This window comes from Calliphora vicina, chromosome 1 (genome assembly GCF_958450345.1).
Source record: "Calliphora vicina chromosome 1, idCalVici1.1, whole genome shotgun sequence".
In the NCBI taxonomy this organism is placed as follows: Eukaryota; Metazoa; Arthropoda; class Insecta; order Diptera; family Calliphoridae; genus Calliphora; species Calliphora vicina.
The window spans coordinates 104,610,464-104,624,064 of record NC_088780.1 but is presented as its reverse complement, the minus strand read 5'-3'; the positions used below and the strand labels follow the sequence as shown (position 1 = coordinate 104,624,064).

General features: G+C 24.9%; 3 protein-coding genes across 20 annotated transcripts in view; 2 read left to right on the top strand and 1 right to left on the bottom strand.

Annotated features, from left to right (window-relative positions):
- The window catches only part of LOC135963496 (solute carrier family 35 member F3), a 31,703-nt gene extending 24,964 nt beyond the window's left edge, over nucleotides 1-6,739 (top strand). Inside the window, exon 8 of one of the 2 annotated variants that reach the window (XM_065515387.1) lies at nucleotides 6,153-6,739. In XM_065515387.1, the coding sequence (XP_065371459.1) occupies nucleotides 6,153-6,629 (477 nt within the window). In that variant the 3' untranslated portion in view covers nucleotides 6,630-6,739. Of the gene's footprint in view, nucleotides 1-2,403; nucleotides 2,593-6,152 lie in introns of those variants that run through there. The other variant, XM_065515386.1, reaches the window with a different exon arrangement.
- The window catches only part of LOC135963492 (uncharacterized), a 40,594-nt gene that overhangs the window by 16,958 nt on the left and 10,035 nt on the right, over nucleotides 1-13,601 (bottom strand). The gene's annotated exons all lie outside the window — the stretch shown is intronic.
- Nucleotides 12,847-13,601, top strand: part of Syp (Syncrip) — a 195,857-nt gene continuing 195,102 nt past the window's right edge. For 8 of the 17 annotated variants that reach the window (XM_065515383.1, XM_065515378.1, XM_065515382.1 and 5 more), the window contains exon 1: nucleotides 12,849-12,870. In XM_065515383.1, coding sequence (XP_065371455.1) covers nucleotides 12,855-12,870 — 16 coding nt within the window. In that variant the 5' untranslated portion in view covers nucleotides 12,849-12,854. Of the gene's footprint in view, nucleotides 12,871-13,601 lie in introns of all 17 variants that reach the window. The other 9 variants (XM_065515384.1, XM_065515367.1, XM_065515376.1 and 6 more) reach the window with 2 other exon arrangements.

Here is a 13,601-nt window from a genome sequence, read left to right as displayed (position 1 = left end):
AATACTATAACTAAACAAATGTAATTTTCAAATACGTCTAGAAAAGGTAAGTGCCTATGATTTTATTTTTAAATCTGCTGCATAATCTTCAAAAATTCCTTATACACTTTTTAGAAAAATTAAACCCTTACAGAATTTAGATAAAGGCAATTAAGTTTTTATAGCAAATATTTTTCTGTTTTTCCCTATTAAAAGGACGTAGTTATATTTTTGGTAAGTCTGCTCTTTAATAAATTTGAAATTGCATCTAACTTTCTGTAGACATTTTTCAGTTATCGATGAATTTTCACAAAAAAAATCGTTATCGATAAATTTTCTATGAAAGTGCATAGTTAGTGATACATTTGCTGTAAATGTTATATTATTATCGATACATTTTCTATAAAAGTTTATAGTTATAGATAAATTTTCTATTGTATAGAAATTTTCTGATATAATATATAGAGTTGCTATACAAGTTTTTAATTATCGATAAAGTTTGTATGCACATTTTGAGTCATCGATAAATTTTATATAAAATTTTAGAGTATCATTAAATTTTCTTTAATATTTTTTTAGTAATCGATAAATTTTCTATTAAAATTTTTAGTTATCGATGAATTTTCAATGAAAATTTTAAGTTATAGATAAATTTCCTAAAGGGAAAATAGGGACTTCCGAAGGTCAAAAATGTTCATCTGTCGAATAAATGACAGCCAATTTATTCAGTTTGATTTGCCAAATCAAATTTTTCATTTTACGTTCACCATAATCGTCCTAAGGGACTACACGCAGTGAGGTGGATAAATTTCAGTTTATTGGTTCAGTATACAAATGAACAAAGGCGATTCTAATCTATTAGATTCGTCTTGCAATGAACCAACACCCGTACGACGAAGAAACGCACAACTTGGAGAATTTTACGTCGTGACTTGGGCCTGCACTTACCCAGCAGCTGAAGGTAAACGACCATAACGAAGCGTGCAGTAGAAAACTGACCCCAAAAACTATCTTCATAAACCACAGCAGCCCTCAAAGCCAACATAGCCCATGGCATCGGTCAAATTCATCCTGATTTATGCTCCAGATTTATTGGAGATTTCTCTCCATTTATGAAAAATTTCAGTTGTCGATAAAGTTTGTACACAAGTTTTGAGTAATTGATCAAAATGTCTATAAAAATGTAGATTTATCGATAATTGTACTATAAAATTTTCAGTAGTCAATAAATTTTCTACAAAAATGTATAAATTTTTTATAAAAATTTTCGGTTATCGATAAAGTTTATATAGAAATTTTTAGTTATCGATACATTCTCTATGAAATTGTCTTCTTACCGATAATTTCCAATGAAAATATATGGTTTTTTATTAAATTCTCAAAAAATTGGAGTATTTTTCAATTTCCATTACAGTTATAGTTATCTATAATTTTACTATAAATATTTTAAGTTATCGATAAATTTTCTACAAAAATTTACAGTAATTGATAAATTTTCTATAAACATTTTCGGTTATCAATAAATTTTCTATTAACATTTGTTGTTATCGATAAATTTTCTACAACAATAACTGTCACCGATAAAATTTCTGTGAACGTTTTTAGTTATCGATTAATTTTAGAGTTATCACATAATTTTTCTTTTATTAATAAATGTTCTATTTTCAATGATCGATAAATAGTCAATGAAATTCAATTTTTAGTTATCGGTATATTTTCTATAAAAAATGTATAGTTATCGATGAATTTTCTATAAAAATATTGGGTTATTACGATATTTTCTATTAAATATAGTTGTCGATAAATCGTCCATAATCATTTCAACACAATTTTGAGTTATCGATTAATTATCAGTATAAATTTAGAATTATCGACAACTTTCCTATAATATTTTTTTTTTCTGAAAATGTTAGTTATCGATAAATTTTCTTTGGAATATTTATTTTAGCATATTGACTTTCTCTTTGTGCTTTATCTAAATTCTGTTTCAACGATTGTATTATTTTGTATACCATTACGCACACCTTTTTTAAAAATATCTTTCCTCTTTAAAACTTTAACTAATAATGACACTCTAAATTCTATTTCAAATTCTTATAATTTATTTTTTCAAATAGATTTCTTTAGAACCGTAAAATATTTTCTTAGTTTTTTTTTATCCTAATTTCAACACTTTAGTTCAAAAATATATATTTTTAAATAAATATAACCATCTTAAACACTAAACTATAACTTTGGCTTCTAAAAATTCTTTTCTATTTCACTTTCCATGTAAAAAATAATATAAACAATAACAAAAAAACAAAAAAAAAACTATTGGATTTCCTATGCTTAAAAATTCACCAACAAAATAAATTAAATAATGTACATGAAAATTTAAAACTCAAACCAAAAAAAAATAATAAAAAATCCAACAATATTTAGTCGCCCTGCATTTTGTAGACGTGATGTGGTCGTTGCCTCACCACCAACAAGATAGGCCAGGTATTGAAAGAAAAACTAAAAGAACTACTACGAAATACATTAAAACAATGAATATATGAAATATTTTGCTCAATTATTATACAAATAAAACAAGAAAAATATTTTAATAAAACTATTATTAATATAAAATAAAAAAATCATGGATTAAGAAGTAATGGTAAGTAATCAATAAAAAATAAAATATTTAAATAATTTTCAACTCAACCACAACTAGGTTTTTTATTGTTAGGAAGTTTTTAATTATTTCCAAAATTATATTATTTTTTATTAAAAAAAAACAAATCTATATACTTATATATAAACATTGTAAATTATTGTATAATACAATATTATAAATAATTTTTCCAGATCTCAACAAATTTATGCAAATCAAAAATATTATGCCGTTAATACTCATGCTTTCGCTTAAGTTTAATATAAATTGAACGAAATAAAACGATATTGAATTTATATTATTCCTAAAAATCCTAACAAACAGTTTTCAAATTTCAATTTCACTAGCCACTTAATCGAAAAGGGTGAGCTTTTACTTTTTTTTATTTGGTTTAAGATAAGATTACAAAAATACAACTACTACTTCTTTAAATTTCTAGAAAACGAAACGGCTTGTAAATAATTATATTAACTTACGTTAAGCTTACAACAACAATTAAACTTAACTTGTGTAACTACTTTTCTAACCTTTTTGCAGTTTAAACATAACTAACACTATTCAAATTTTAAAAAGATTTATTAGATTTGAAAGACTTTGCTAATGAATTTTGAAAATAACCAATATTTTGTTAATCAAGCTTTATTTAATATATTAATCGTTTAGTTAGAAAATATGAAGGTATTCAGAAATCTTCTTTTTTTTTTTTTTTTTTTTTTTTTTATTATTATTATACAATTATAACTGAGCCCAATGGGCCATATATAGTTAACAAATTTTCCACTTTTTTTTAAAAAAAAGCTACATTGCAAAAAATTTTTTAATAATAATGATATAATAAAAATTTAGAAAACTTATATCTAATCTTAAAATCTTAAAATCTTCTTTTCGATAAATTTTCTATAAAATGTTGCCGTTATCGATACCTTTTCAGTAAAAATTTATTATTATCGATAAATCTGTCGAAAAATTGTCTAGGACAATTTATAGCTAATGATAAATATTCTATAAAAACTTTAAAAATTATTGATAATTTTATTTTAAAAATTTATAGCTCAATTACAAAATATTGCCGATAATTCGTTTATACTTATGAAAATTTATAGCTATAGCTATCGATACATTTTCTATACAAATTTATAGTTATCGATAAATTTTATTTAAACATTTAAAGTTATCGATTATTTTTTCATGAAAATTAATAGTTATCGAAAAATTTTCTATACAAAATTATAGTTTTTATATATCGATAAATTGTATCTAAAAATTTATAGTTATCGATAAATTTTCTTCTAAAAAGTTATAATTTGTTCAAGAAAATTTATTATTATCGATAAATTGTCCATGAAAAATAATATTTATTGATAAATTTTCATAAAAATGTATAATTATGTAGATTTTTTTTTAAATTTACAGTTATCTATAAATTTTACTTCACAAATTATAGTTATCGTTTTAAATTTTTTATGAAAATTTTGATTATCGATAAATTTTCTGTAAATATTATTGTTTAGATAATTTTTTTTTACAAAATTTCCTTTTAAAATTTACAGTTATCGATAAATTATCTAAAGAAATTTATAGTTATCAAAAAATTTCTATAAAAATGTACAGTTACATTTTCTATTAACATTTTCTGTTATCAATAAATTTGCCATGAAAATTAATGGCTATTGATAAATTTTCTTTAAAAAAGTATTGTTATCCATAAATTATTTATAGTTATCAAAAATTTGAAAGGTTGGCTACCGATTCGTAATGATAAAAAACGTAACGCTAATTTGGATTATTTCGGTATTGGTAATTTATTATGGTAACGGTATTTTAGAGGTAGTGGTAATTGCAGTTATTTCGGTAACGGTAGCTTAGCGGTAACGGCAATTTGATTTAAACGATTAATAAAGTTTGCAAACATTCAATATGGTATTATAGAACATTTTAAATTTATATTGAAATTAAAAATTTGTATTTTAATAATTTAAAATTATTTATAGAATATCGGTCAGTAACGGTATTTAAAGGTAACGACATTTTCGCGATTTCAGTTATTTCAGTAACGGTAGCTTAGCGTTAACGGTAACGGTAACCAACCTTGAACAGTTGTCTATAAGAATATACATATATATGTAGTTATTGATAATTTTCAATGAATGTAGATATCGATACATTTCTTATGAAAAACTATGCTTATCGATAAATGTTCAATAACATTTTATATTTGAGGAGCCGCAGATCAAAAGGTACATTTTCTAATTTTTTTACAAATTGATTTTTTGGTATTCAATTTACCAAAATTTTCAAAAAAGTACCTTTTGTTCTGCAGCTCCTCAGTTATCGATACATATTTTCAACAAATTAGAAGTTTAGATCAATTTTCTTAAAAAATTATTGTCATTATTATTGCATATTTTTCGACACAATTTTTTGTCAATAAATTGTCCACAGAAAGTTTTATTATTAATAAAGTTGTTCCTGTAAATCAAATTTCATTATCAAAGTTTCTTTCCTAAATTTAAATATTCAAATAAGATTTACTCTCTCTCCTTCTCTCAACCGTTCTTGAGTAGTGTTACTATCTTCATTAACCTATTATTTGAATTATAAACCAAATATTTTTGAAATCGTGTGTAATCGTGTGTAGTTTATTATACTCTTGTTCTGTATTGCATTCCTTTTGTGGTACTTTGTGTCTGCTTACTATTTTTTTTAAATATAAAACAAATATTTTGATACTATTTCATCTTCCTGTAAGTTTAAAAATTCTATTACCTAAAACCCTCTAAAGACTGTTTATACTACTTACTATATCTAATGCTTCACCATTTTTCCATCACCTACTATTTTCAAACACTCGCGTAAATAGTTCACTGCTTTTGGTAAATAAAAAAAAAACTTTAGCTTTTCTTGTATAATTTTTATTCCTTCCTTTATAATATAATTTATTTTTTTAGTAACTACATAATTTTTTAACAACACATTTTATCAGTAAAATCAGTAAAAATTCTATAAACAAGAATAAATTTAAAAAAACAAACGATTTTTAATTCGAAATTAAAAAAAAAATAGAAATGTTGAAATAAGTATGTGCTTTATACTGTAAAATAATAACAATTTCCTTAAAAAAAAATTAAAAAATTAGAAATTCTATACTTATAAGAACAATAGCGGTATTTACAATGTAGAGTACTTTGCCTGGTAATGTAGTAAAAGAGCACATTAGCAGAAATTAAAAACAAAATGTTTGCTCTTCTGCTTTTTTACTAGGCCAAGAGTTCCACATCATGAATGCCGCTAATATAACTTGAAAAAACTTAAAAATTATGCGTCTTATTTCAACAGACTTCTCACAAATTTTGTAAAATACTAGGATTTTAATATTTGCAATGAACTAGACTACTAACTAAATTCAACTTAAAAATATTTTTTTAAAAACTTTTAATTAACATAAAATTTTACTTTAAATTTTCATTTTTCTAAACGAAAATATCAAAATAAATAACAATCATCAACAAAATAATAAAAATAAACAAAAACAAAGATGGGGTCGAGGTCCTCGCCACGGTTCGTTAGCCGGTCAGCATCCCACCATTATAGATTATCGGACGGGATACATAAGGTCCCATCTTCGGTCACCCTCTGGCCGTGTGAGATGACTGATCTATCGCCTACTGGTTTTATACAAAACAATCATAACAAACCACAACAGCAGCAACAACATCATCATCAATCACTACAACAACCACATCACCACCACCAACAGCAGCAACAACAACATCCCCAGCATTCAAGTCTTTCCCTGTCATCATCTGGGGGCGGTGGCACTGTTGGCGGCGGTCACCATTCCAGCAGCCATAGCAGCAGTTTACGAGCTCCTCCAGTTGGCAGTGGTGGCGGTCGTTTATTTTCCTATTTTGGCAATGATCATGAGCACGAACGTAAAAAATCTGAAACATCATTTTTCAATTTGGGTTTTCGTCGCAAATCTACCGTGGTTTACTATGCGGCCACCGATTAATGATGACAGCCTCATCGATTATCAAGCTCCATGAAAAGAATTGAATTTATTATCACTACTATTTACATTGTAAACAAATCAACCAGTTAGCCGAAAAAAAAACAATTGAAAAAAAGGGTAAGAATATACTGTTAAATATAAATTAAATAATTAACAATTCAAATATACAAAAAAGAAATAAAAGATACATATATTAAACAATTTGATGTTAATTTTAAGATAATCACAGTAAAATTGCAAAACAAGCTAGAAAAAATAATCTCATATTTGTAACAAAAACAAAAATTAAAGTATAATTGAAATATGAAATATTAATGTATAAAACATTATTCAAATAATGCTCAATTAAAACAAAAACAACAATAGCAGACAAATGAAAACCACTACCAACAACAACCACTACAATTATAAATTATAAAATTACCAGAGTTGATGATAAAAAGGATTTTTATTAGTTAGTGTAGCATATTTTAAGGATTCTTATTTGTTGTTAAAAATAAAACGATTGTTTCACATAATTAAACCCCGAAAATATGCTTTTACCAATCGAGACAAAAAGTTTAATTCCTTTCGTAAATGGAGTCGCTTTAATATCTTTCTTATATATAAATAGGCCACACGTTTTTTTTTTGGTACACTTTTAAGTATGTTATTGTCCATCAATATTGATGAAACATATATGGCTTAAAAGGTTTATTTTCTAGATATGCACAATATAAAAAAATTTTTCAAAATTCTTTCTATAAAAGTGGTAACTTAGTTTGCAAACGTGATAAGTCCCTGTTCATAAATTTTACAGGATACCCAACATACGTATTCTTTGTTTTAAATATTTTAGAAGTCTGTCAGTGCAGTTTTATTACTTATTTGACATGATTTATAATGATAAAAAATCACAGTTTAGAAGAAGAGCGTTGGCTACCTTATAAGTTCTTTTTTGGGACTTAGCTAATTTTCTATTATTTATTTTGTTTTTTTTAGTGGTCTTAGCATATTTTCTTATAAAACGTTTTCTTTGTTGTTATCGTTTTAACTCTGTTATTGAATTTAAAGTCACTATTGTCACTAAACTTGCTCTCAAAAGGAAATGGATCTAATTTTTTCATATCAGGAGTCGAGATGATAATACATTTCAAAATTATCCAAAAAAAATGTATGCTTTATGTTTTCTCTCGAAATTTAATGAATAAACCAATAATTAAAACAAGTTAGACGCTATATTTAATAACATAGTTACATTTTTAGGTACACCCACCATAGATGACAACTAGATAGGTAACTGAGTGCCAAAACCTAAGTCTGTTGTCAAAAACTTAATTCGTGGGAATGTATTGCCATGTATTTTATTGTATCACTTATATGTTTGTGTGAAAAGACACCAATTTTATTTATATTATTCTATCAATTTTATTTTTATCATTCTATAATTTTATCATTCGCATTTCTCTCTCCTTCCGTCTCTATTCTGATTTTCATCTTGAATATAAAATTGTTTTAGAGGGAACAGTTTATCTGGATGCTTTTTTTTAAATATACATACATTAGTTTTCTTTTACATTTTACAATAAAATCTTGCTTCTGCTTTCAAAACGGCCTGACACATAACTGATAAAACCTGAGCCATATGAACATATTAGGAGGCAGAAAGCAAGTCAACATTACCAAATTTTTCAAAGAATTCTAAAATGAATAATATAATTGGTCTGTAATATTTCGGTTTCGTATGAATACTCTTCCCTTTCCCCTTTCTGAGTGGTGGTAAAGTCTCAATTTTTGATCCCAGTAAGATATTAATTTGTATGCAACAATATTGTTAATGGCTTTGTGAGTATTTCATGGAAGGGGCTTAAACTAGTTGCCTGATGTGCTGTATTTTACCGATTATTATATTATCAAACTTTCCCTTCAATAAATCAATTGTTTGACCAGCTGTGTGGCATAATTTTAAAGTCCCTGTAATTATAGTCAAAAATAGTCTTGCAACATGGCACAATGGCAAACACCGATGGTTTAATTCACTGACAAAAGAATATTACAATAATCGATTTTTTTGTGGAAAATTTACTGCAAATAATTAAATTAAGATCAAATTTCACATTTAAATTTAACGAATTCAATAAATTTCAGTCTGGTATACATATAAATTATTCATTGTTTTATTAAATAGAAAATGTATATGTCCTCTTTAGAAAACCTATTTGATAAGTTTGTGGAACTTGTCAAACCTGTTCATTCATCAATACCAATAATTTTATAACTACTACATGCCAATTGTTTAAAGCAATTAAAAAATAAAAAAAATTAGCATATTAAGTACACGTATGATTATTTATTTAATATTATGTAATAGAAATCAGTCTTATTCGAGATTTTTATAGATGATAAATTGTCCCCCTAATTTTACGATCTTGTTAAACAATTTGATGTTGTTAAAAAATCACATTATTCTTGAGTTTAAGTTCTACAAAAAATCTACAATACATTTATGATATTTAAGCTATCTTTTATAGATTGCCTTGTCTACGTTCAAACACTGAATTATAAATGATTCATGTTCTCAATAACGAAAGTAATGTTTTTTCTTTATTCCCAGTAAAAGTTGAGCTTATTTTTGAAACACATGGAAAATACAACTATGCCATTGTAGAAATGTAATTGATATGTACATTTTTCAGTAATTTCCTTGTCCGTTATACATTAGTTTGACGAAATTTAATACAAATTTAAAACTATTAAGTTTTTAATCAAACATTTCAAAATCTTGCAATGGAACTTGTTTCTCGAATAAGGCTGCTTGAAAAAGACATAAACATTTTGAAATTTTAAGAAAATCACAATAAAATACTAAGGATTTTAAAGTATGTATACATTATTAGAAAAAAACTAAAATAATTAAAAAAAAACATTCAAAATGATAAAGCACTTTAGTCTGTAAGAAACACAATTATAATAATAATAAAAATTATAATAACAATAATAAATAATACCACTAACAACTAACAAAAAATAATACAAATTAAATTCGTGCAAAAAATATTTTTCTGACAAAAAAACTTGCATTTAAAATGAAAACAAAAAACTTTTTATTCAAATTGTTAAAATTGATTTGCAAAACTTATATTTATTAATAAATTGAACTGAAAATATAAAAAAAGAAATAACTAAAACCAAAATAATTTGTATGTATATTTTTATGTAGAATCCAAAAATTTTTATATGAAACAGAAAATTGAATTAAGTAAAATAAATATTTTCAACAAAATTGCAAAAAAGAAAATATTTATTTTTATTAAATGTTGTTAATTATGTGTGTATTTGTTATGTTAAGTTTTAGTGCAAAAAAATAAGTAAAAAAAAAATTAAAGACAACTTTGCAAAGTTATTGTTAAATATGATTTATAAATCTTAATTTTAATATAGAATTGAAAGTCATTTGATTTTAAATGAAATATAGATAAGATTTATTATTTGTAATGTTATTAGATTCTTTGAAATTTTTATATTTTTTTGAATTGTAAATCGTAAACAAACAAAAAAAAATCATCTCAAATCCCTGAATAATTTGTGATAATTTGGAATTAATTTTATATACATACTATATTAAAAAAAATAAACAATTAAAATATTGTACATGTTATTTTATGATAATAATTAATATTATTAAATAAATTGATAGTCAAATTATAAATAAATAAAAATAATTATCTAAATAAAATTAAAAGAAAGAAATCAGTATCATGAGAAAATAATAAATATTTTCAATTTCGAAATATAATATGAAAATGTGTTTAATTTAAAAGACCTACATAAGTATATATATCGTCACCTAAAATGCAAAATAACGTATCATCAAAAAATTCGAAATTGATTTTATAATTGATTACGATTCACTAAATCATATTACATATGTGTACAAAATTTTAAACTTTTACTATCAAAAATAACCAAGTTATAACCAAAATTTAAACTAAAGTATCATCAAGTATATGATTTTCTTGAACAAAATAACGTATACGCTTTGAGTAATTAATTAATAAATCGTTTTTACCTTAATTTAGGTAGTATCCTAATTTTTTTAAGAAATTTTGTTGCAATTGAATATTTTTTGCAGTCTTAATGAAAATTTAATGAAGAAACTTTTTTAGTTTAAAAAAGTAGTCGTTAGTAATTAAAATAAAAAAAAAACATAATAAAATTAAAAAAGTAGATACTGCTTTTATTTAAAATAAAAAAAAATATTTTTGTTTAAGTTTTTATTTTTTCATAAAAATTTATATTGATGATACGTTTTTTTGTTTCAGAAAATAACAATTCAAAAAAACGTAAGCCACATATCTTAAAGTGTGCTTTGAAAAAAATATTTTTTTTTCATAAAATATATTTCTAGAGTCATTGTAATTCAAATTTGAAAATTTTGTTTCAATATCTCAAGTAGTTTTCATTTTATATCGTTTTTTGCTTCTCCTATAAACTTATGAAAAGTGATGTTACGTTATTTTGCATTTTAGGTGACGATATGTATGTATACTGGGTCCTCATAAGATTCTATGACGATCTTGCTATGTCCTCCCGTCTGTCTCTGTTTGTTGAAAACTCGATAGGGCCCAAACGAAAAGAGAAATTTTCCACAAATACTCTCTGTTGATAAGATATCAATCCATGATTTTATCTAGCCCATATGCAAATGTCCCTCCGGAATAGCAGTCATAATTATGTTGATTATGCGGTAATCCTCATAAAATGTTGCACAAATTTGTTCTAAGTACTCTGAAATTATACTGTAAAGCATGTCGAAAAATAGTCGGTCAACATTTGTCCCTAGTCTCCATACAAGGTTTCCATCAGAAAATGACTTGAATTCAGTATTATGGGTCGATTATGGATGGCAACCGAACTTTAGTTGCGTTGTCAGTTGCATAAATTATGTTACAGATGGCAACTAGCAGCTATCATTTCTGTTGCCAAATTTGCAACCAGAAATTTGTGGTTGCCTTCTTCAACGCAACTGAAGTTCGGTTGCCATCCATAATTTACCTATTGGTGGCGAGTATACATATAAGATTCGGCACAGTCGAATATAACAGTCTTAGTTATTATTTTTAGTATTTACCTTTAAATTTATGTTTCTTATTTATTATAGTAAGTCTGCGTTCGCTCCGGAACTATCTGGGCATAGATAACAACTAGAATAGGTAACTATTCTAAAAATTTAAGTCGGTTGTCAAAAACATAATTCATGAGAATGGAGTGCCATGTATTTTGGTATTTGTATATACATATATATATTCTGTGTGTCTGGGACTCCAACACAGACTCATATCATCGTTCAAAGTTGAATTGTCTTGGGAGTAAAACCGACAAAATTCAAATTTCTTCAAAATTATGATATTATGGACACAAAAATCATTTAAAATATTTTGCTCATATGTTGAAAACTCTGTGATGACCATTTAATTATATTTAATGATAATTATTTGACAAATGATATTTTCTGGCAGTCATAACACTATTTATAGTTTACATGTCAGGCGATATGATAAATTTAGTTGGAAATATAACTTATAATGAAACAGTGGAACGTGAAACAGGCAGTTTTTGTCTGGTAAAAAATAGTTCAAAAAGGAAAAACCGAAAACCGAAGAATAATTGTCGGTTTCCATCACGAAATTCTAGTATGACAGGATTAAAGGACTTACTGTCAACGTATTATCAAATATATTCACTTGTTGCCTTTTTACATGGAAATGTCATATTGCCTATTTAAGCAAACATTTGAAAAATACTTCAATATTTTTTTGTATTGAAAAATTAAAACAAAAATTCAGAAAAAAAACTAATCAAAAATTATATTAAAAATTCCAAAACGCTTGAAAAAATACAAAATAAAAAAAGATTTATCAAAATTTTGCCAAAATTGTTTAAAAAGCGTACTTAACGTATTTGGTTAAAGCAGATAAATTGACTTTTTTTAATAATTGCGAAAACAAAAAAAAAAACTTTTTAAACAAGAAAAAACAACAATAAATAATAGTATCATTTGAGTGTGATTTTTCTAATTTGGTGGTTTTTGTTTTTCTTAGTTTTATTTGAAGAAGATTTTGGGAAAAACGTGAGAATTTAATAATTATAATTACTTTTTTTATAAATATTAATTTTAAGTATAATTTTTAGATTTTATTATTTAATTTACAACACATTTGACGGGAGATAAGAGCACAAAACAACATGAATAAATACTGTGGTAAGTAGCAAATTTTAATTATTTTTATTATTCTTTAATTAAGTGCTCAAGTGAAACATTATCCACGAAAACAACATTTTATTAACTAATATTCTATATAGAATTATATTTTAAGGTTGATTTAAAACCTAGTAGCTTATAATTAGAATTTTCAGCTTTGTATCTTTCTTTATAGCATAATATTTGGTAATTGTAATTTGTCCTGGAGAATTAGATGGATTCGCTTATCTTAATACCAAACGGCGATGGCGAATTTAATCGAATTCATTAGTTTTTATACCCACCAACATATTTGGAGTACCCAAATATAACTTCTCTCAAATACTCTAATACAATTTTCAATAAACTAAAATGGTAATTTGGCCTTACATGGGAATAGATAAAAGTAGTGTCGAGTTTTTTTATTTTGGTATGATGGTACACAACTTTTGGACACGCTGTAATATCAAACTAAGATAGCACAGTGGGCTCGATCGTAATAAATCTGAATATTCTAAACTATTGCCCGATTGCAAAATTATTAAAATTATTATTAAAAAAATGCTACACTCCCCTGAACATATTTTTTTATTAATTCCAATAAATATGTTTATTATAATTGTAAAAAAAAAATAATTACACCATTTCCAATTATAATTCAGAAGTTCTAATTTCAGAAATTTCTAATTGTATTTCAGAAACTGCCATTTGTATTTCAGAACTTTCCAATTATATTTCATAATTTTCCAAAT